We start from the raw sequence: 20,672 nt of genomic DNA, 5'->3' as shown, positions 1-20,672 counted from the left end.
CAGCCTGTCAGGTACACTGTAGGTCCTCATTAACATACCCCTGACAGGACGTGGGTGAATGTGTTTGCACCAACCTGTCAGGATGTCTGCATGTTAGTGTAACCAGTCATTCCTGTCAGGCCACTAGAGCTACTGCCATTACCGCATTTTAAACCAAGCTGTTCCCAAACACACGTCCTAGATGCAGAATTTTGAATAAAAACTTTATTTGCTTGTTGACTAAAGTTAATAAATACAAAAACTGGCAGATCTAGTTTTTCTTGAAACAAGTGTCTCTTGACCTAACAGCAGAATGCACACACACACACACACACTCGATTTTCAATTATTCAATCAGGCCATAAAAACAGATAAAAGCTCAGAGGCACACCCAAATACACACATTGTATTCATTGCTAAGAACCACACATTTTCCACTACCTCTATTACATGTGTAAATTCAAAAATTAAAAGAACGGTTCCAGATTTTTAGGAAACGCACTTTATCACTGTTTTACCCAGTGTTAGATGAGAAGATAGATACCACTCTATGTGCTCTAAATGTGAAGCTAGGACCAGGAGAATATTAGCTTAGCTTAGCATAAAATGAAAGCAAGGGAAAAAACTAGCCAAGCCATTTAAAAAAAAAAAATAAAAAAAAAAATATATATAATAATAATAATAATAATAATAATAATAATACTGGTACCAGTGAAAAAAATGTACAAAAGTCAAAATGCTAAAATGATAAGTTGTGGTTTTACAGGAAGTAACGTGCTGTTATCAGCTCTTGGTTCCTGGAGTCTTGTCACCATGAAAGCATTATAACATTTTCATTTACATTTCCACTTGTGCACAAATTAATCAAAGGACAATCATATTGTTAATTGGTAAGCTTTAGAAGTGCTGATAACTTTATACAGAGACAAGCTAGCGGTTCCTTACCTGATTCCAGTTTCATATTACCCTAAGCTAAGCTACGCTAATTAACTTCCATCTCTACAAAAACTGAAGTGTAAAGATTATAAACCTCTGAGAAAAAACAAAACCAAAATACTGTCTTGACATCTTTTGTACATATTATAATCGGTTATCTGTTAAACAAGATTTCAGGTTGTCTTTACACCTTTTTATACAGTTAAAATAAATAGACAAACATGATAACAATTGAGTTATTTGGAGAGAGCTAGTTGGTTGTTTCCCCCTGATTCTAGTTAAATGCTAAACTAAGCTAAGCTAATTAGGCCTAACTCCTGACTTTATATGAAAAATAAAATGATGTAGAAACAATGAAAAGATCATAAACTTTGGACAAAAATGTGTTGACTTTAGATCTTTTTCTACAGTTTAAATAAACAAGACATACATGTTAAGAACTGAGCTTTAAAGTTGTTTGGAGACAGCTGCTTCCAGTCTTTATGCTAAGCTAAGTTAACTATGTCCTCACTGCAGTTCTGTCCTTAACGCACAAACATGAGAATGGTATTGATCTCATCTAACTCTCGGCAACAAAGTTACAAAGAGCATTACTTAAAATGTTAAACTATTCTTTTAACTCTGAATGATTTCTTGTACAAGCAGCGATTGGCACTATGTTCTCACATTAGAGAATTTGCCTCATCTGAATAATTTGACCCTCATCAGTACAGAAATCCAAGAGCAGACACAGTCACTGGGATCCTGCACACTGTGCAAAGTCTAAGCATGAGAAAATTCATACATCAGCACTGACAAAAAATATCTCCAGCTCAGAGTTCATAATTTTGAAGTACTGATGGGTTGCGAGTATGAAGTTTGAATCCGAGTATTATAGCAATAAAGTACCCTCACAACATTTGGTCTTCAAGAAGCTTTGGCATGTCAAATGTGCCTAAATCCAGAAGCTGGACCTTTCCATTGTACCCCTCTCCAGCAGTTGGTGCTCCTCTGGTGCCCTTTGCTGGCTGCCACCCCTCGTTTCTTGCCTTTCTCTGTCTGACCTTTCTCTGTGCGGCTGGCGACGAGGCCGCCTCTCCGAGGGAGGAAGACTCTGATGCTGACGGGGAGGAGGCTGAGAAGGGGGAGGGGGTCTGCGCTGCTGTCGTGGAAGTTCAGTATTCCGTCTTGGAGGTTCGTGGGACCTTCTTGGTAGTTCTGTGCGGTGTGTTGGAGGTTCAGAGTAGCGTGTTGAAGGTTCAATGTAAGTAGAGGTCGAAGCTTCCTTTATTGGCCTCACCACATTGATCTACGCAAACAGAGAAATTTGTTTTTAAATTCATTTTAAAATACGTCTCTATGAAAAACAGTCTCACCATGTGAAGAATTCTGTTTTGGAAAGAAAGAGCTCACCCCAAAATCAAATGTTTTTTCAATTTCCTGTAGTGCTTTTTATCAGTCTATATATAGTTTTGGTGTGAGTTGCAGAGTTTTGGAGATAGCCATATAGATGTATACATTCTCTCCAAAATAATAGAGCTAGATGGCATTCAGCTTGTTGTGCTCCAAGTGCCAAAAAATACATTGGAAAAACTCAATAGCAATGTCTCTTTCCAGAAATGACCAATGCACCAAATTTCTTAAGAAAATCCACAGAACTTGTTGTGAGCAGTTTCATGTAGGAACTATTTTCTTACTACCGAACTACACCTGCCAACTGAATCACTGTGCAAAGGAAATGTGCATCTACTCATGGACAAGAGGCTAGTGCTTGTGAAAGGGAAAGATGTAAATTGATACGTGAACATTAATGGCATCCTCCTTGGGAAAGCTGTAACAGTAGATAGTTCAGTGGTGCTAGGTGAGCTAGCATTAGATGCACACATCCTTCTGCACGGTGATATGGTGGTGGGTGTAATATGGTAGCTAGCTTGTTGGTTAGTTAGTTAGTTTGGTTGCAAGCTCAGTGGTGATCACGTTGTAGTGCTAAGGATACAGCCATTCATGTTTACATCTCGCATTGTTGCAAGCATAAGCCTCTTGTCTTTGCGTAGATGCACACCTCCTTCTGCACAGTGATACAGTTGTCAGGTGTAGCTGGACAGAAAGAAAACAGTTCCTACATGAAACTTTACACAACAAGGTCTGTGGATTATGTTGAGTTACAAGGTCATAATTTTGGGAAAGAGAAATTGTTGTTGACTTTTTCTAATGTATTTTTTTGGCGTTTTGACCACCACAAGCAGAGTGCCATCTAGTTCCCACATATTGGGTGGACGACAGACATCTCTATGGCTGATAATTTCAGACACCAACTAAAACTCACATCAAAACAGACTAGACTGATAAAGAACGCTACAGGAAAGAGGAAAAATATGTATTTTTGATTTTGAGGTGAACTGTCCCTTTAAAGCAGCACAATGTATGTTTCAGTGGAAATCTCACCGCTCTGCCGAAGTCTCTGGTTCTTTTCCTGTATGGGCAGCAAGGTAGACCCAGGAATGAAGCACACACAGCAGAGCAGCGGGCGGAAAACACCATCTGGATGATACAAGTCACGATCAGAGGCACCCAGAGGATCAGAGTGGTACTCTAGGGAGGGATGGAGGAGTAGAGTTAGTGGCAGCCACCAGCTGGACCATACAGAACGCAATTTGAGGCAAGAGCAGCTTCACAAAATCTGGAATACAGTGTGGGTAATGATGCGATACGGAACCTCATTTTTCCTCAAATGGCTGCGGAGCTAAAACACAGCAGCGAGTCAGGGAGTTTGAGTTTGCACAGGAGAGTCAGCATTGTGAATAAAATATGCAGAGCAGTGTGTATCAAAGCAAAAGTGCACGGAGGGAATTCAAAGAAAAAGAGCTGCCATTTGTTAGGCGTGCTGACTTGCAGACTACAAAGAGAATGAACGTTTACAGCTCCAAGATTGGAGCTTTCTTTGGAATGCATGATGAAATATGCAGGAAGCGCAAGAAAATAAAGCTTGCATAACCATCATTACTGCCTCTAAGCAGCTAGAGAGTATCAGAACCAGAGGCCCAAAAAACTCTTTCAGGTGATGCAATGGGCCCTCCAGCAGTCATATTGGAGGTCCCTCGCTAATGGGCAACTTGGAGTGAAGAGCCTTGTCTGCAGTCTCAGTGGACCAAAGCAAAGTTTGTTACTTCTGTACTGATTTAGAGCTGGAGCTCATTTTTTGACTTTATTTGGAGGTAAAACAAAAAGTGAGCACACCCAAAATAATACAAATTATACAGTTGACCTTAGTCCTCTCCTTTGAGTTTGGCTAACCCGGGGGTCTGTCTATTTTCAGAAATCTCAGAAATGAACTCAGCGAGTAAACTGATGGGTTTATTATTGATGGGAATGGCTGTCAAAACTACAAAACAAAAGGGGTGTAATAAACAAGTTGTTACCTCAAGTAACGAGCTTCATGACAAGCCCAGCATCAGTGCACAATCACACATGGACCACACTGTCTACATGAGCATTGTGGACCTCTTAGTTATTTTGGTGCCTGTATTAACAGGTTAGAGGAGCCAAACTGCCGATGTGAGCGGCACTGCTTAGGCACAGCTTGGTTGCTGCTCAGCTGCGGAGAGCATCTACAGCAAAGTCAAAGTCCAGACTGACTTGAAAGGAAGTCAATCCAGACCCAGCCCACACCTTGTATAAGGAATGCAATAACACCATGTAATGACGTGTACATTTCCTATTTAAAAAAAAAAAAAATCAATACATTTTTAGTTTTGTGGAAAACAGTCTATTTGGAGATGGTTACAGCGATCCTGATAAAGAGACATAAAAAAAGTATTTATTTAACTTAACATCTTCTGATTTTGCTTCAAAATAAAAGCCCTAAAAGACACCATTTTTGTTAAGAATGCTTTCACATGTTAACAAAAGGCTTTCTATGGTGACATATTACCATGTTGTTGTCAATGCAGTGGCTTGCACGGCTCCATCAATTAGCTGCGTATCAGCTTTTAATTGTAAAAATTCAGCAGTTACAGCAGAAGGCAGCTCTGTCTGTGTGAACTCCACAAGCATGCGGGCCACAGCAGTTCAGCAAGGTAGCCTTCATGTGCTGCTCATGCAGGCAAAATGAAACAGGTGTCAGCCCCCTTCGCCCCTTGTTCTGGAAGCAGAAGCCCTGAAGAGAATGCTAAGTTAGCATTTAGATAGCTATGAAGTGTTAAGTTAAAAGAGAGGTTAAGGTTAAGATAAGGGACACGTCACACTACTTATAAGGTGAATAACGTCTTCGTGTATAATGAATGAAAAGCATTCTTGCTGGGGTGCCTGGTGGATCAGTGGCTAGAGCAGGTGCCCCATGTACAGAGGTTGTACCCTTGCCGCAGGGGCTGCGGGTTCGATTCCAGCCTTGACCCTTTGCTAAATGTTGTCCCCTCTCTCCCTCACCCTTTCACACTAAAAGCTTTTCTATCCATTAAAGGCATAAAAGCCCCCAAAAAATCTTGTCAGATAACCATCACTGTAGTGGGTTTCTAATGTGCTGGTGGTGGGCATAATTGCTTTTCAGAAATAGCTTGAGGACTTTTCAGTTAAATTTTAAGGTTAACTGTGGTCAACTGCAGCACACAACAGGGAAATCTAACACCTCATTTTTTACTTCATACACTTTTGTATTTGTGCGACTGCTACAAGCTTATTGTGATGACAGAACGTGCTGTAAACACGATGACTGCTTGACATCAGTCCCCTGTTGAGTAATGAGCTGGGTCAAAAGCCTCCTGCTGACACTTTGTGTCACACAGTGAATAAATGAAGGTAAACACAACTGCTGTCGGAGGCTGAACGTCTGTCTAATGCTTTTTGTGCTTCTAATGGGTGAAATCCGACACTGAGCTATAACTGTATTTACTCACAGTGGGACTGCCATTAACTCCTTATATCCAGTATAAATCCTGATTAAGACAAAGGTCACCTAGCTGACAAACTGCAGACTACTAGCCATGCTAAAATGCCAAAGTCGTGCCGATGTGCATCTGCAGCTATGAGGCTAAGCGGGCCTGACAGTCCATCTGCAGCACACTGAAACAGGACAGAGCCCGAAGTGGACCGACAGGGTCAGGTCAGCATTTCTGCCACCAGCCCACTGGCTGCACAATGTGACTGAGTGACAGAAAAGACAGACACCAAAGCCTCACACTCCCTCCTTCTCCCACATCTTGTATACACACACACACACACGCTCACACACACACACCGCTCTGTTGTGTATCTGCAGCCATGACAATGGTCAGCTGTTCAAAGAGCCAGCGTCTGCAGAAAAGGTCACAGTTCACGCCTTGATCTCAGCGTCTGTCGCACACACTAATACACTCACATAGATGCGTGTGGGGTCAAAAGGACACTCGTTGGTTATGCTGGAGTAGCCAATGGCGTCAGGGAAGCGGCAGTGAGTCAGGAGGCTCCGCCCGCCGTGAATGATGGCCCTCACTACAGACACAAAGAGTCCGATGGCTGAGGCCGCTGCCATGAGAGCCGCAGCCAGACCGACCATGAAGAGAGACCACGTCTGTGGGAGGAACACAGGGAGAGCAAAGAAGAACAATCAGGGATCAGAACTATGATGGCAGAGAAGATTAGGATTAGGATTAAGAGTTCAGTTGCAAAACTAAGGCAACAGTAAACACATGAAAAGACAGCAAAGAATAAACAATATTCATACAGACAGGGCAAATAATGTGAATGGTAATGCCCAACAAGGTGTCCATTATCAGTGGATAACAAAGGACGTTGGAAAGGCCATTAATTCCTGATTTTGGACACCTTGACAAACATTATCATGCTTATATCATGGTCACTTGCCAAAGAAAATAAAATAAGAACATTTACTAATATTTGCATTTATTTTTTGCAATCAAATTCTTAAGTTTTTCACAAGCCAAAACTCAGTCTCCCTGGTAACACCTAAGTTTAACTAATACCTGAAACAATCCCATCAAATTAGGTTCTAATGCAATGGAGACGTTGTTCGTGACTCGAGTTGATTCGTCATTCATCAGGAAAATGACCATTTCAATAATTGAGTGTCTCAGTCATTTTTCAGGCAGAACTAGTGCAAATGCCAAACATTCTTAGGTTTTAGCGTCTTAAAAATGCAGGATTTGCTGCTTCTCTCCATTATATTGAGTATATAAGTGAACATCTCTGCGTTTGGGCCTTTCTGTCGCACAAAACAAGACTTATGAAGACACATATTTTAGTTAGAGCTTTGACTCTCAGCCCAAACCCGATTGGGCCAGCCTGCAATTTCTCACTATCCCCTCAGGCTTGAATAAACAGTTGTGAACTGTCCCATGCTTAAATGGCACTTTGGTGGGAGTTTTAATGGACTGAATCAAGAGGGAAAGAGAGGGTGGAGCTCTCTCCACCCTCTCTTTCCCTCTTGATTCAGTGACGAGCATGATGAGAACCAGGGGAGAGACAGAGCGCAGGTGAGAGAGGGACAGAAAATGAGAGAAAGAGAAAGGAGGGCGGCAAGGTGAATTCTTTGGCAGTTTCTGCTTCTCCCTCCCCAGCAATGGAAGAGATGTAAATAACAAGCAGTGGAGGGAGATGATCATCGTCTACGTGTTGCATCGCCATCGCTGTGCCTACTAGACACACTGTGAGGGGCACTGCCTGCTTTGCCGAACCTGTCATGCATGAGATGACAGAATAACAGACGGAAGAGAGGAAGGTGAAGTGGTACAGGGAAACACTTCAGCCTTCTAGCTTGTAAAACATGTTTTGAAATAAAAAAAAAAAAATATATATATATATATATATATATATATATATATATATATATATATATATATATATATATATATATATATATATATATATATATATATATATATATATATAAAACGTAATATTCTATAGGCCTATTTTCACTGCACAAATTAGGGTTTTAACTGGGCCAAAAACTGATGCCATGGGTCGGGGTTGGGTCGGGCTCAGACAGAAATTCATGTACGATCAGGCCCGATCAGAGCTCTAATATTAGTGTACTGTTTAGCTGTTAAACGAGAAAGTTGGTCTGTGTGGCGGGCAGTGCCTGGTACATTGACTGACAACTTCCAACAAAGTGACCAGGTCACAAACGTTCTCATTTTACAGCTAAACAGTAAAACAATTTTTTTTTTTTAAGTTTCAGACGAGAAAAAGGCACTGTAGTGACAGAATCTTGATTTGTATTTGATCAGCATTCACTAGTTTCACAGTTTGACCACAGTTCATGAGCAGTGACTGAAATGGTTTTAAATGTTCCTCGAATATAAAACTTATTTTTCCTTGTGTTGGACAACAATCTGTGGTCTGTGAAAACGAGATTTTTTTCTCTTATCTTGTAAGAGTGCTCTCGACCACTCGTAAAATTTTCTCTCACTTGAGAGAAAATAAGATAACATTGGTGAATCCTGAAAATCAGTGGGTACTAACAAAATAAGAACAAATCTTGGATATGAGCAACAATAATTTGCTTGTATATTGACTCTTGCATGAGGCCCATTGTTGGTTTTGGTTCATTTAGTGGCTATATCGAACTCCCAGTAAAAAGTTGCAACATAAGAAAATACAGCTATCAGCTATGAGCAATAATTAAATAATAAAACAGTCTGTGGTTAGAAAAACAGTCGACCTATCCTTTAATACATTTACAGAAGGTGAGACACAGGTACAGAATGTCTGTGGACATTTAAAATATGAAGATGACTGAGCCATTGCGTCGAAACTTGATAAGAACACAGAGAAATTATGCAAGGAGAAAGATTAGAAGCTGTAGTAGCCAGCACATGTGACAAAGGGCTGTGTTCATATGAATAAAGGGAGTGTTAAGATTACTTGTTATTCGTGCAGTGCGATGCCTGGATTGTTGAAAAAGATAACAAGACGGATGAGGAGTTTAACTGCTGCTTTGCCCAGTTCACGGTTGCTCTCACTAACAAAGAGAATGGGGAGTGGTTTATCGCTGCAGGTCCGCCTGGGCTTACTCATTCTGTTCAGCTCGCTGCCTCGTCAGTCCCGTCTGAGCGGCCTGACAGCTGATTGAGTAAACAGAGAGGAGAAGGCGCGCTGCACGACCGGAGGGAGAGAGGAAAAAACACAGAAACTATTCCAGCTCTGCAGGCTGCGATCAGACACCTGAGGCAACATGCGGGAGCTCAAAGGGGGTTTTTAATGTCCTACTGACTAGATAGACTGAGACAAAAGCTGAGAATAAAAATGAAAATATCAAAGAGAAAAGAAATAGACGTACAGTGCAGGCAGACAGATCAAACTTAGCGGAGAGCGCCTTGACAATACTGATCTGACGATGTAGGAGGGTTCAATGAAAAGAGTGGAAGAGAGACAGTGAAAACAGACTGACAGCAGCACTGTTTATAGGAGAAACATGAGTGATACTAACCATGCCTCGACTCTTCTTGTTTTTAGACAGGACAATAGCCAGAATACCAACGACAATTCCCTGCGGAGAGAAGACAGATTCAATTCAAACAACTTTATTAATCCCACAAGGGGCAATTAATTAAGAGCATCTTTTTAAATTCCAAAACAAATATGCACACACAAAAAATTGCAGCATTCATTGGATAGCTACAAATAGGCAATTGAACTAGGAGCCAAGAAACAGGGATAAGAATAAAGTGCATAACAATACAATATTAACCTCCTGTACACAGGTGTACAACACTTACAGGGAATTTAGATTAAATTTAAAGGTCTGATGAGATGAGACTTAAAGAATATACCTACTGCTCCATTGTAACCACATTTCTCTCATGCTGTCTCAAACATATTTAAGCTAGCTACACTGCAAAAGTAAAAACATGATTCCTGTCAACACTAAAACTGTGCTATGACTACAAGCATTTCAAATATGTCTTTGAGAGTCTTTGTTTGCTTTGAAAGTTGTTTTTGCAAAGCCTAGGGAAAAAACTCAATACTAAAATGGCCCCATATCTACTTAACAACTGACCATTCGCTAAGCGCCACCAATTCGTCATGGTCAGTCATGCTGTCGGAGTTTGTCAAACTGACTCAGCAGTGAAAACGGGTGACTGAGACAGAAGACAATGAAAATGAAGGGAACCAGTTTTAAACCCGATCATTGTCACCAGTATGTGCCAATGTACTTCTCGGGCAGACAAAAACTTCAGAATTCAGTGAGGGTGCACAGAATGATACACGGGGACACAGAGGCATTTAAAAGAAAAAAAAATACAAGTTTGCTATTGTTGTTGTCAGGTTTGCCCCCTGGTGTCACCTACCGCCACACGTACACTCTAATTTTGTGGTAAACACAGTAGCTAGATAACCCCACATCGTTTAGGGTTTGATTTTGGTTTTAGAAGGGGGAAGAAACATACATCTCCTTTCAACCTCTCCAGGTAACAAGCATCATTATTACATGTACCCCAGGGACAAGTTTTAGCTTGAAATCTGAAAAAATAGCATGAAAATGACAGATATTTGCCACAATTGGATTGGAGTCAATGGTGCACAGCCGTGCTCTTGTTGGAGCTGGCAGATGCTGCGCTATGATTGGCCAGTCTGCATTAGAGGGGTGGGACTTACAAAGAGTCTAATTTGAGATTAGCAGATAAATCTGTGACTGATTCACAACAACCATTTTTTGCTTTTTTAAAAAGGAAATTTCTGTTTCCTATAAACACACACAAAAAAAGTTTTCCAGCTCTTTGTTTATGGGAAAGTGGTTTTACAAGTAACCCTAATGACTAGAAGGATCCAATGAGGCACAAGCCCAAAGAGCCCTTTGTTGCAATATTGATTTTTGTATTAAGAAAGTCTCTACAGTGCTTCATGATCAATTCTAGGTACACTTTCAGATGCATTTGTAGCTTGTGGTCTGCAGGGTGCAACCATAGCCCTGATGGAAAAACCCACGACTTGACATTAAAAAGTTTGAGAGGAGAGTACTGAAATAAAATTGCCTTTCCTTTATGGTTCATTTGTCTGTTTTTTTTGTTCTAAATCTAATGAAAATTATACAGAAAACAAGTTATACATCCATTATCCCCCATAATGTAACAGTATAAATCTTTTAAAGGTATGTACTCACTACAAGGCCAGAGGTGAGAGCAACCACATTGGAGATGGCGTACTCCATCGCACGGGCCTGCTTGTGGAGGTTGATGTGTCTGAGCACCACGCCATGCACCAGCGCTCCCAACAGGAAGTTGACATGACCAATGAGGACCATGCTCAAACCCATCTTCATCAGGGTCTTGGGATCCTCCAGGCTGGCACAACACAGTCCTGAGGAAGGGAAGCTAGTTAATGCCCCGGGCAGTGAAATGTAGAGATCCATGGTACAAAATACAGAGTTGCTGTGATTTCAGACAAATTACATCATCCATGTTGTCCATGTTGTATTGATCGGGCACACAAGAGGAAGGTCAAAACCACAACAGGGATGTCACTTGCATTAATGATTAGCTGCTAAACACATAACTACAGTACAGGCTGTCAGACTGGACCTGTTCCAAACAAGCTCAGAGTTGATTAATGAATGAAACTACATTTTATTTTACTTAAAATAAAGCCAAAGCTGCAGTGAACAGAATAATTCTGATAAATCATAACTGCAGGCTATGAATTACACAGATTAATATGTAGAATTGTGCCACAGTGGCAGATCTTCCTATGGGCGACATAGGCAGCTGCCAGGGGCGACCCCCTTTGGGTGGGCCCCTCACCACCTCCAAAATAAAATTGGACATAAGGGAAAGGTTACCAACTGTAGTCCTGGGAGTGCAGTTTATGTTAATGTGTCCATCAGTAAGTAAGTGATCATCAGAGTCAGAGCATGCTAGAGCATTGATGGGTGTGGTGGAGCGCAGTGTATGTGGAGAGCATTAGAGAGAAAATGAAAAAATTAAAAGGCAAAAGCCCTGCAGGACACAGTAAAACGACAATATTTGCAAATTTGCACATGACGTATACTTTATTGATTGTTATTTCTTATCATTGTTTGTTAACTAAATTGTTTAATTTTGTGTTAGGGATGCATGATATTGGATTTTTTTTTTTTTTGCCTGTATCTGATATACCGATATATAATTAATTGCACAGATAACTATATATATTGGTTTTTTTCCACCTAATTTAAATGATAATCAAGTCTCTTCTGTCGTGGAATAAACATCATGTTATACATACTCTTATGATAGCCAGAATATAAGAGCAGTGCTTTTCAATGTATTTACCATTAGTTCATTATGTAAAATAAGAAAAATACTTCAACTTAGGGTTGCTGTACATGTTAACTTTGTCGCTAATATAGATAGATAGATAAATATTCTGATATTTCATTTTAAAGCTCTAATTATCTTTAATTAGCAACTGTTCTTGGGTGTCATAAATACAATAGATGTAAAATATTTTTATATGTATTTTTCTCCTTTCTGGAGGTTTGTGGGGGTGGGGCACCAGGGGAAGCACGCCATGGGCACCAAATGTGCTAGGTCAGGCCCTGATAGTGCAGCCTTCTTAAACTCAGCTGATGTATAGCAACTCAGGCCACATTGTGCTTTCCCAAGACACTTATTATTTCCAATCCTTAAACCCAAATCCCACTTAATATAGACATGTAGCATAGCAAATGTCATCAGGCCAGTTACAAACTAAAACACCAAACTTGATTTATTGAGTTCTACCTTTGTATTTGTGTAGGTATGCCACATGGGAGACATCTAAATGTTAAGTTGGCCTCTGCTGCTATCACCCTCACATAATAAGACAGTTTCACAACTGAATATTTTGGTGAATCCTCACTCACACATTTCCTGCATTCGCTGAGACAAAACACATGGAGAGCAGAGGTGACATTGTGGATTTCACATCAGAATTCACACACAATTAGGATCTTTCAGCCAAAGGTTGTGTGTTTGAATTGATCAGATGTGCAGTAATTACTTAACTTGACAGTTTTATGTATAATTTAAGTTAACATACTACATACATACAAACAGGAGCTGCTGAAAATTTTCCAACCTGATAGAAACCGAGTTAAACTTTTCATGGGATTCAGACAAAACACAAAATACATGTTAGATTGAAATTGCGAATTCAAGGCTTTCCTCAAAAGATAATCACACATCATCACCTCACCGGTGTGCCAAACCACACCCAAACAAACATACCGAAACTTTGAAACAAACACGGCTGAAGTTTAAATACATGTAGATAAACCTCTTGGACGCATTCATTACCTGCACCGGCCATCGCTGTCAGGTCACCATTCGTCTACACTGACAGGGTCTCGTGTGTGGAGTTTATCCGCGTGTCTCTTCGTGTCTCCAAACTAAACACCTGACACCAGTCAGACAGGAGGACACACTGACACTTCTGCTCTTCTTTTTTCAAAATAAAATCCCATTTTTATCTAAAAGCGTATCACTAAGTGTATTTAACTCGACAAACACTGTACTGCAGGCTACTTGTCAACCTGGCTTTTTAAAAAGTTGGTAAAACCAGTAATCGTAATTTCTCAATAGCAAGCGGTAGGTGAAAGTTAATAAAATAGTGAGAACTAAGTTAATCGTGCAATTACTCAAGCAAATAAAGAAAATACAAAAATTGAGATTATGTCAGAGCAATAATCTGTTTTACATTAATACCTAAACTACCTTTTTTATCTCCCAAAATAATCCTTACTTACAAGCCTTACATTTCGACTGTTAATCCACCTGTGAGAATGGATTTCATGCTTTTATTTTGAAACAACGTTTCTAATTACCTGCTGCATGTTGAATTTTGGCAACTTTGATAATGCACCTGTTAGAAAGCGCCTTCCTGTTTTTGTCTATTTTCTTTTGCTTTTGTTTGTTCTTGATGTGTTTTTGTTTTGTTTTGTTTTGTTTTGTTTTTTGTAATCGTCAAAAAAAGATGGTTTTGCCTTATCGCCTACATTAAATTGTAGTCACTTGTGGTAACTTTATTTCTGAAAGTTCTTTTTTTTTTAACAGGTGGTATTTTTGCTAAATGTAACACTTAACCTGCTAGATCAAAGCCTGGAAAAACATGACATACAGCTGTGCTTTTTTAAGATCCCATGACTCGGTGAAGACTAAAGACTACTAAAGAAATTGTAGTTTACAAGTAGCAAGTACTATATTGTAGAACGCAGACAAAATCCAGTACAAATACTGCATCATCACAAAAGAGTTGAACTCTGGGAGGAATCATTGCCATGTTTTGTGAAGGCTTACCATCCTTCACATGACAGTGCAGTGTGTCTTTGGTGCCACCAAGTGGAACAATTACGCCATTAAAGTAGAAGAAAGCAAGTCTTACCCATGAACGTTCATGTATTTGTTGTGGTTTTATTATTTAGTTTAAAAAAAAAAGAAATTTAATTTTCAGTTCTTTGACAGTCTTTTTAGGCTATACAAGAACAAATTATGTCAGTTTTGGTTATTGCCATGATGAAAATGGTCACAAATATGAGCAGTTGTTTGGTTTGTCATTCAATATTTATCGATTACTTCATGATATACAGCAAATAAAATCATCTCGCTTTCTTTTGATGATGAAAAATGAATAATACTTGTGGGGGAAGAAGATCTAATATCATTACATAGCATAGGATTGTTTGTGTCAAAATACAATATACTTATATTACGTATAAAATCCTACCTAAAATTGTTTTTTCAATTAAATAAAGAGGAACACTCTGAGAGTGAATTAGAAGCATAAAAACAAATATTGATTTCCTATTTTGGGTGTCTAGCTGTAATGTAGGAGATGACTCGCAGCCATCATAGTCCATGTTAGGGGTGGACCTTTCTACATGAGGTCTGGACGCTGCCTCGTTGTTTGAGATTCACCATCCTGGCAGCAATCAGATAGAAAATCTCACAGAGGTTGAGAATCACACACGAGACAGATGCTCCCACCATGAAGTAGGTGAAAACGGTCTTCTCAGTGGGTCTGGATATGTAGCAGTCCACCATATTAGGACAGGGACTGACATCACATTGGACCTTCCTGGGCAACTTGAAGCTGTCGTAGATGTAGTGCAGCACATAGAGAAAAATGATCTCAAAGAAGGTCTTGATGAAGAGGCTCATCAGGTATGTCCACCACAGACCACCATGCTTTTGGCCCGGGTTGTCATACAGCTGAGTGTGCTCACCATGCTTAGCTCGGTACTTGCGTTCCCGCTCTTGCCGGTAGGCCACATGAAGCACCACCATGAAGGAGGGGCAGGTGACAAAGATGAGCTGGAGAGCCCAGAGGCGGATGTGGGAGATGGGGAAGTAGTGATCATAGCAGATGTTAGTGCAACCGGGCTGGCGGGTGTTGCAGTCAAAGTGTCCCTGGTCATCACTCCAGACCCGCTCAGCAGCTACCACAAAAACCAACACGCGGAAGACGAAGACTACTGATAGCCATATCCGTCCGAAGGCAGTGGAGTACTTGTTGACTCCACTTAGAAGATCCTGGAGGAATTTCCAATCCATGACTTCGGCAAAGATCGGCTTCTTTTGAGCTGTGACTCTTTAGAGGTCTGCCTTTCAATGTTGCTGGAGGTAGATTTTAAAAACTGGGGGACTAGAACACAACAAAGAGACAGAAGTTAAGCAGTTATCCACAGAAGGTTTTAGAATGCAAAAAATAAACAAGATCAGCTTTCATTTAGATAAATATTCTGTAATCTGCTCCAAATATTTCAGTGCATTTCACTGTTCTCTTGCCTGATGAAACCATTTCTTTGACAGCTATGGAACCTCAATCTCCTCTCCTAAATCTCACAGTTAAAAGCCTTACTTACAAAGTTTGGCACTTTGAAGAAAGATGCTGTTAATAATTGATGAAACACTTGTTGAACACATAAAACCTTCCACCACAAAGACTCGGCTTCAACCTTGAAGAAAGTTTGAGCCAAAACTCAAAGGTAGTTAAATGTTCTTTCATCTTACCTTTTAAATTTGGTTCTGCCCTCAAATTTAATGTTCTTAGATATGCAAACTGAATATGACTGACCCAAAACATTAAATCATGACTATTTTTTTTAGCTTACCATAAGAAAACAAGTCTTCCACTCAGACCATCATGTCTGCTGTCTCGGAATGGGAATGCGCTCAGCAGGCAACCTCTCTCCTTCCGTGGGTCTCTGATTTTGACTTGCAACAAGAATCCACTCTTGGCCATAATCAGGAGGTGTGGCCTCTTTTGGCATCCACCCAGAATTTACTTTTAAATCTCCCACTACTTTCTGTCAGTGTGGTTAATCTTAGAGCTGACCCTCAAGAGCCCAAGAACTCCGAAAAGGCACAAATGGGTACCCTTATTCTGAATTGCAATGTCTTAGAAAACAGCAAAACACAAATCAGCAGATTAACCAAACAAGGAATTTGTTTGATTGTGACTTTGTGCACACTAATAATGTTGATACAGCATAATGAATAACAAGTACTCCTTACTGCACCCCATTTAGGTGTGTTTGTCCACTCTGATCACTGCGTTTCTTAACATGTGACGTGGTATCAGCTGCATTAGGCAACTGGTGGAGATATGCCCCTTTGTAGGTTTTGATTAATCAGGATTAAACAAGGACCAACTCCTCACATTGTTTGTGCAAGCGCTGACGCTGAAATACACCCGAGATACGGAGCGCCAACATTGCAAAAGCAGATATAACAAGTGTTTGCTTGTTAATTATCCCAGGCAAGAATGTGCGACAGCCACTGCCTTATTAGTCCACTCAGTTTCATGATAGTGTCCTTTACAAATCTACTCTCGGTCTACTGCTCTCAAGGAATGTAGGATGTGGTTAATTGTCATCAGCGTGGGACTTGTAGGAGTGGTGATTTTATCAACCATTATCAATATTGTTACTCCTATCATTAACCATGTGTAGATCAGGTCGTACCCAGGAAGTTTTGGAATGTCACTCTGCGGTTTTTCTGATTTCTTTTGAACATGATGTAGTTCACCATCTAGATCTTTATTGGTACCCATTTGCGTTTGACTTGCAGGTTGTAGGTTAATTTGAGATGTCTTTGCCAAACACATTTGACAAAGCCATTATTGAAAAAAACTGACCTAAAGGATACACAGGTAATCGATTTAATATGTAAGAATTCTAAAACATTTCGGATATGAATAAAAGAGAAATGTGATACAGCAAATTTCACAGGATGGTCATTTATTTAAGAAAATATTATCATCAATTTTTGTTTTCATTCATGACATTATACAGAAGTATATGCAAGTTTTTGTGCAGTCACTGCGGCTCTCAGATGTCAGAATGGATAAAGCCATTTTATTATGTCGACACACAAACAACATAATCTCATGTAACAAATAATCATATAAATAATAAAATAAAATCATCTTTAGAGTAGGCTATTAGTTATTTTAGATCACAAACCTTTAAAAAGGCAACAGTATTAAGGGACAAAAACATTTCATCATTTTGATGTAAAAAAAAAACAGACATGACCTTTGTAAACAACATTTCCTTTAAAACCACAGGTATTTTGCAGATAACTCTGACTAACAGTACAAAAGCGACCAAACATATTCTGTCAAGTCAAACTAATTGGCATGGCATGTCTCTCAGGAGACTGCTATGCTGTACGCTGGCGCTGAACTCTCTTTGCCAGCTTCTCCGTTGTCAACCATCTTAGCCTTCTCTGGGAATGCTGAGTTCTCCTTCCCAGTCAGAGGAGTTCTGGTCAGCATGAAGGAGTTTTCTCTCATGGAGCGTGGTCCACCTCCGCAGCACTCCCAGAACCTCTTTCCACACAGGTAGAGAATCTCACAAAAAGTGAGGAGGATGCACACGAAGCTGGTCACCACCATGAAGATGGTGAATATTTTCTTTTCTGTGGGCCTGAGGGACAGAGAGACAAGACAGATAGTGTGCCATTGTGATTTCTTTAGAGAAAAGTGGAAGTCAGAGGCCAAGTTCAGCCAATAAGATTCAAGGATCTTCAGAACCTTGGAGGTACACTTACCTGGCGATGTAGCAGTCGACCACATTGGGGCATGGGTCTATGGCGCATTTCACCACCGGTGGGAAGAACGTGGCCTCATAGATGTAGAACAGCAGGAAGATGAACACCCCATCCACCATCACCTTAAACAGCAGGCTGAGGAAGTAGGTCCACCACAGACCCCCTCGCTTCTTCCCCGTTTGACTATACAAAGGGGCGCAGTTCTCTCCGTGCTTCAGTCGGTGCTTACGCTCGCGTTCTTCTCGGTAGGACACATGGAGCGTCACAAGAAAGGACGGACAAGTGACAAAGATCAGCTGGAGAGCCCAGAGTCGGGTGTAAGAGATGGGGAAGAAGTGGTCATAGCAGACGTTGTGACAACCGGGCTGCCGGGTGTTGCAATCAAAGTCCTTTTGCTCGTCACCCCACACCTTCTCACAGGCCACCAGGAAGACCAAGAGCCTGAAGATGAAAACAATAGCCAGCCAGATGCGACCAAACGCAGTGGAGTATTTGTTCACCCCGCTGAGGAGGCCCTCGAGGAAGGCCCAATTCATGTTGCTGTTTCAGATGTTAGGTTGGACCACCTTCAATCAGAAGAAGCCCCAGAAAGACCCCTGAATGTGGCAGACACTCTGCTGAGTGCTCAAACACAGATGGCTTAGACACAAACTGAACTGAGCAGGTCAAGCACAAAGGCTCTTTAATATAGCACTTATTAACGCTGCCCTCTTGGCACAGGTTGAAAGGGAGGGAGGAATATTGAACAAAGCAAACATAGACTCATTCTTCATGCTGCAGTCACTGGTGGAACTGGTGATAGCAAACGCCTTAACAGGCTGAAGCAGAGAGGCAGGGAGGTTTCAGATACTCATTCACACAAGCCTGAAGCTGCTCAGGGCACTACTAGTTCCTGGAAGTTAAATAGTAGACATTTAAAGGGACAGTTCACCCTGAAATCAAAATAAATATATTCCATCAACCAAAGGGGTGTACCGCGAAGTGAGATTGGTGCCTTAGCGAGGTATGTTAACTCTAAAGCCATGGTTTCCTGTATGCTGAAATACAAAAAAGTAAGTATAAAGTGTATTGATTATTATGTGACACAATAATCAATACACTTTATAAAGTTGTATAAAGTGTATTTGTAACATTTTCTCTCAGTTAACAATTTGTATGGCTCAGATACTGACACTGATTATTGTTTGACGCTCGACAGAGAAGCTGTGAAAGACGCTTTTCAGCTGATTTCAAGCTGAAATTCAGAACATAACCTGCTCCCGACCAGGTTAAGTTTACCAAATAAATTACCATGGAGATCGATGCAGGTTAAAGGAGAGCCACTTTTGTAGCAATACAAATTGTCAGCTGAGCGAAAATGTTATAAATGAACTTTATACAACTTGTTGAGCCATAATGTGTCATAAATGCCACCTAACAAAGCCGTGCATTTACAAAATTGCCACATGCAATGCAAAGTTTTTTCCTTCTTTTTCTTTCTTTTTTTAAAATTAGGATTATATAGATTATCTGTGATGCAGAACATCTGAGCAAGAATATTGTTTACCTCATTGGTGTTTGCTCTTACAGAGAAGGTCACAGTGACCTTGACCTTTGATCTTCAAAATCTAATCAGATATTAATCTATTGTTATGCCTCTGGCCACAGCTATCACCAGTGCAGAGACATAACAATAGATTCAAATCTTTAGACAAACCAACTTTATTATTGTTTGTTATTAATTATTTTAAGAGGAGGTTGTTTGTTTCTGCATATGAGTGTGCATTTTTTCCTCCACACTGTCTGTGTGGTTCCACTAGTTTCAGTGGTCACATGAACAGCACACACAAGAATTTCTGAAAGGTTAAAATGGTGTATGAATGCACAATAGGCCTACATTTGGGGCACAGAGATGCACTTTAGGGGTGTAAATGGCAGAGGTATGAAAAAGACTTGCAATAAAGTGCACTGCAGGCACAACCTCTTCTACTACTCTGAAAATTCCGTGGTAATGTGTAGCTCTGGGAGTGAAGCCACTTGGTTACTTCAGCTCTCTTCAATTTGCACAATTATATGCAAACCAGTTGCCGTGAGCTACATGAGCACGTGCACATAGCTTAATTGAGGAGAGGCCTGATAGACTATTGAATTAAACATTAAGATTAAAGGGGGAGTTCACCCAAAAATGAAAATACAGACATTATCTACTCACCCTCATGCCGATGGAAGATCAGGTTTTTACAATCAAGTTTTTACAATCCACAAAACATAGCCAGAGTTTCACAGGAAAAGGCGTTACACTCATCTCCTAAACAACTGAAGCGTATGGTGATTCAAATGTCAAAAAAATGCATGATAAAATCATGTAATGCCTTTAAACTGCTTGTCCAAAGAAGTCCGAGTGTCCTGAAGCCCCAACATGCAAAGTTGTTTTGAAAAATGTCACTGACACAGTGTTTTCAGCCATGTTTTTTCCCATTATTAGTCATATCCAACATGAGGAACTGCAGACTATTGTACAAAATATGGCTAAAAACATGGTGTCAGTGATGTTTCAAAATAACTTTGCATATTGGGGCTTCTCCTGGATTACCCCGGACAAACAGTATAGAGGCATTATTTATTTACTTTTTTACGTTTAAATCCTGGTCACCATAAGCTTCAATTGCTTGGGAGATAATACTACTACTACTACTACTACTACTACTACTACTACTAACAATAATAACAATAACAACAACAACAACAACAACAACAACAATAATAATAATAATAATAATAATAACTTCATTT

General features: G+C 40.2%; 3 protein-coding genes across 3 annotated transcripts; all 3 read right to left on the bottom strand.

Annotated features, from left to right (window-relative positions):
- Positions 1-189: 189 nt before the first annotated feature.
- Positions 190-13,291, bottom strand: LOC121957799 (transmembrane protein 54). Its single transcript, XM_042506577.2, has 6 exons — positions 13,146-13,291; positions 10,994-11,190; positions 9,320-9,379; positions 6,248-6,439; positions 3,340-3,486; positions 190-2,203 (listed from the first exon to the last, which is right to left on the bottom strand). The coding sequence occupies exons 1-6, from the start codon at positions 13,156-13,158 to the stop codon at positions 1,850-1,852; spliced, it is 963 nt and encodes a 320-aa protein (XP_042362511.1). The 5' UTR covers positions 13,159-13,291; the 3' UTR covers positions 190-1,849.
- Positions 13,292-14,573: 1,282 nt separating this feature from the next.
- On the bottom strand, positions 14,574-16,080 carry LOC121957936 (gap junction beta-3 protein-like). The gene is made up of 2 exons (XM_042506755.2): positions 15,959-16,080; positions 14,574-15,489 (listed from the first exon to the last, which is right to left on the bottom strand). Exon 2 carries the CDS (start codon positions 15,396-15,398, stop codon positions 14,706-14,708), a length of 693 nt encoding a protein of 230 aa, XP_042362689.1. The 5' UTR covers positions 15,399-15,489; positions 15,959-16,080; the 3' UTR covers positions 14,574-14,705.
- Positions 16,081-17,078: 998 nt separating this feature from the next.
- Positions 17,079-20,259, bottom strand: LOC121957592 (gap junction beta-4 protein-like). Its single transcript, XM_042506243.2, has 2 exons — positions 17,901-20,259; positions 17,079-17,776 (listed from the first exon to the last, which is right to left on the bottom strand). The coding sequence occupies exons 1-2, from the start codon at positions 18,434-18,436 to the stop codon at positions 17,500-17,502; spliced, it is 813 nt and encodes a 270-aa protein (XP_042362177.1). The 5' UTR covers positions 18,437-20,259; the 3' UTR covers positions 17,079-17,499.
- Between the last annotated feature and the right edge of the window lie 413 nt (positions 20,260-20,672).

The sequence above is a fragment of the Plectropomus leopardus genome, chromosome 17, assembly GCF_026936395.1.
Source record: "Plectropomus leopardus strain MGB_pleo_1.0 chromosome 17, ASM2693639v1, whole genome shotgun sequence".
NCBI lineage: Eukaryota > Metazoa > Chordata > Actinopteri > Perciformes > Serranidae > Plectropomus > Plectropomus leopardus.
Note: the sequence above shows the minus strand (reverse complement) of the source record. Positions and strands in the feature narration are given on the sequence as shown.

Excerpts from the sequence above, each read along its gene's own strand:
- LOC121957799 (XM_042506577.2), bottom strand. Across the intron at positions 6,440-9,319 it reads ACAAGAAGAGTCGAGGCATG|ACGTGGTCTCTCTTCATGGT; the intron begins GTTAGTATCACT and ends TTCCTCCCACAG. Across the intron at positions 2,204-3,339 it reads CCAGAGACTTCGGCAGAGCG|ATCAATGTGGTGAGGCCAAT; the intron begins GTGAGATTTCCA and ends CTGTTTGCGTAG.
- LOC121957936 (XM_042506755.2), bottom strand. The coding sequence starts at position 15,398 with ATGGATTGGAAATTCCTCCAGGATCTTCTAAGTGGAGTCAACAAGTAC.
- LOC121957592 (XM_042506243.2), bottom strand. The coding sequence starts at position 18,436 with ATGAATTGGGCCTTCCTCGAGGGCCTCCTCAGCGGGGTGAACAAATAC. Across the intron at positions 17,777-17,900 it reads GTCGACTGCTACATCGCCAG|GCCCACAGAAAAGAAAATAT; the intron begins GTAAGTGTACCT and ends TCTGTCCCTCAG.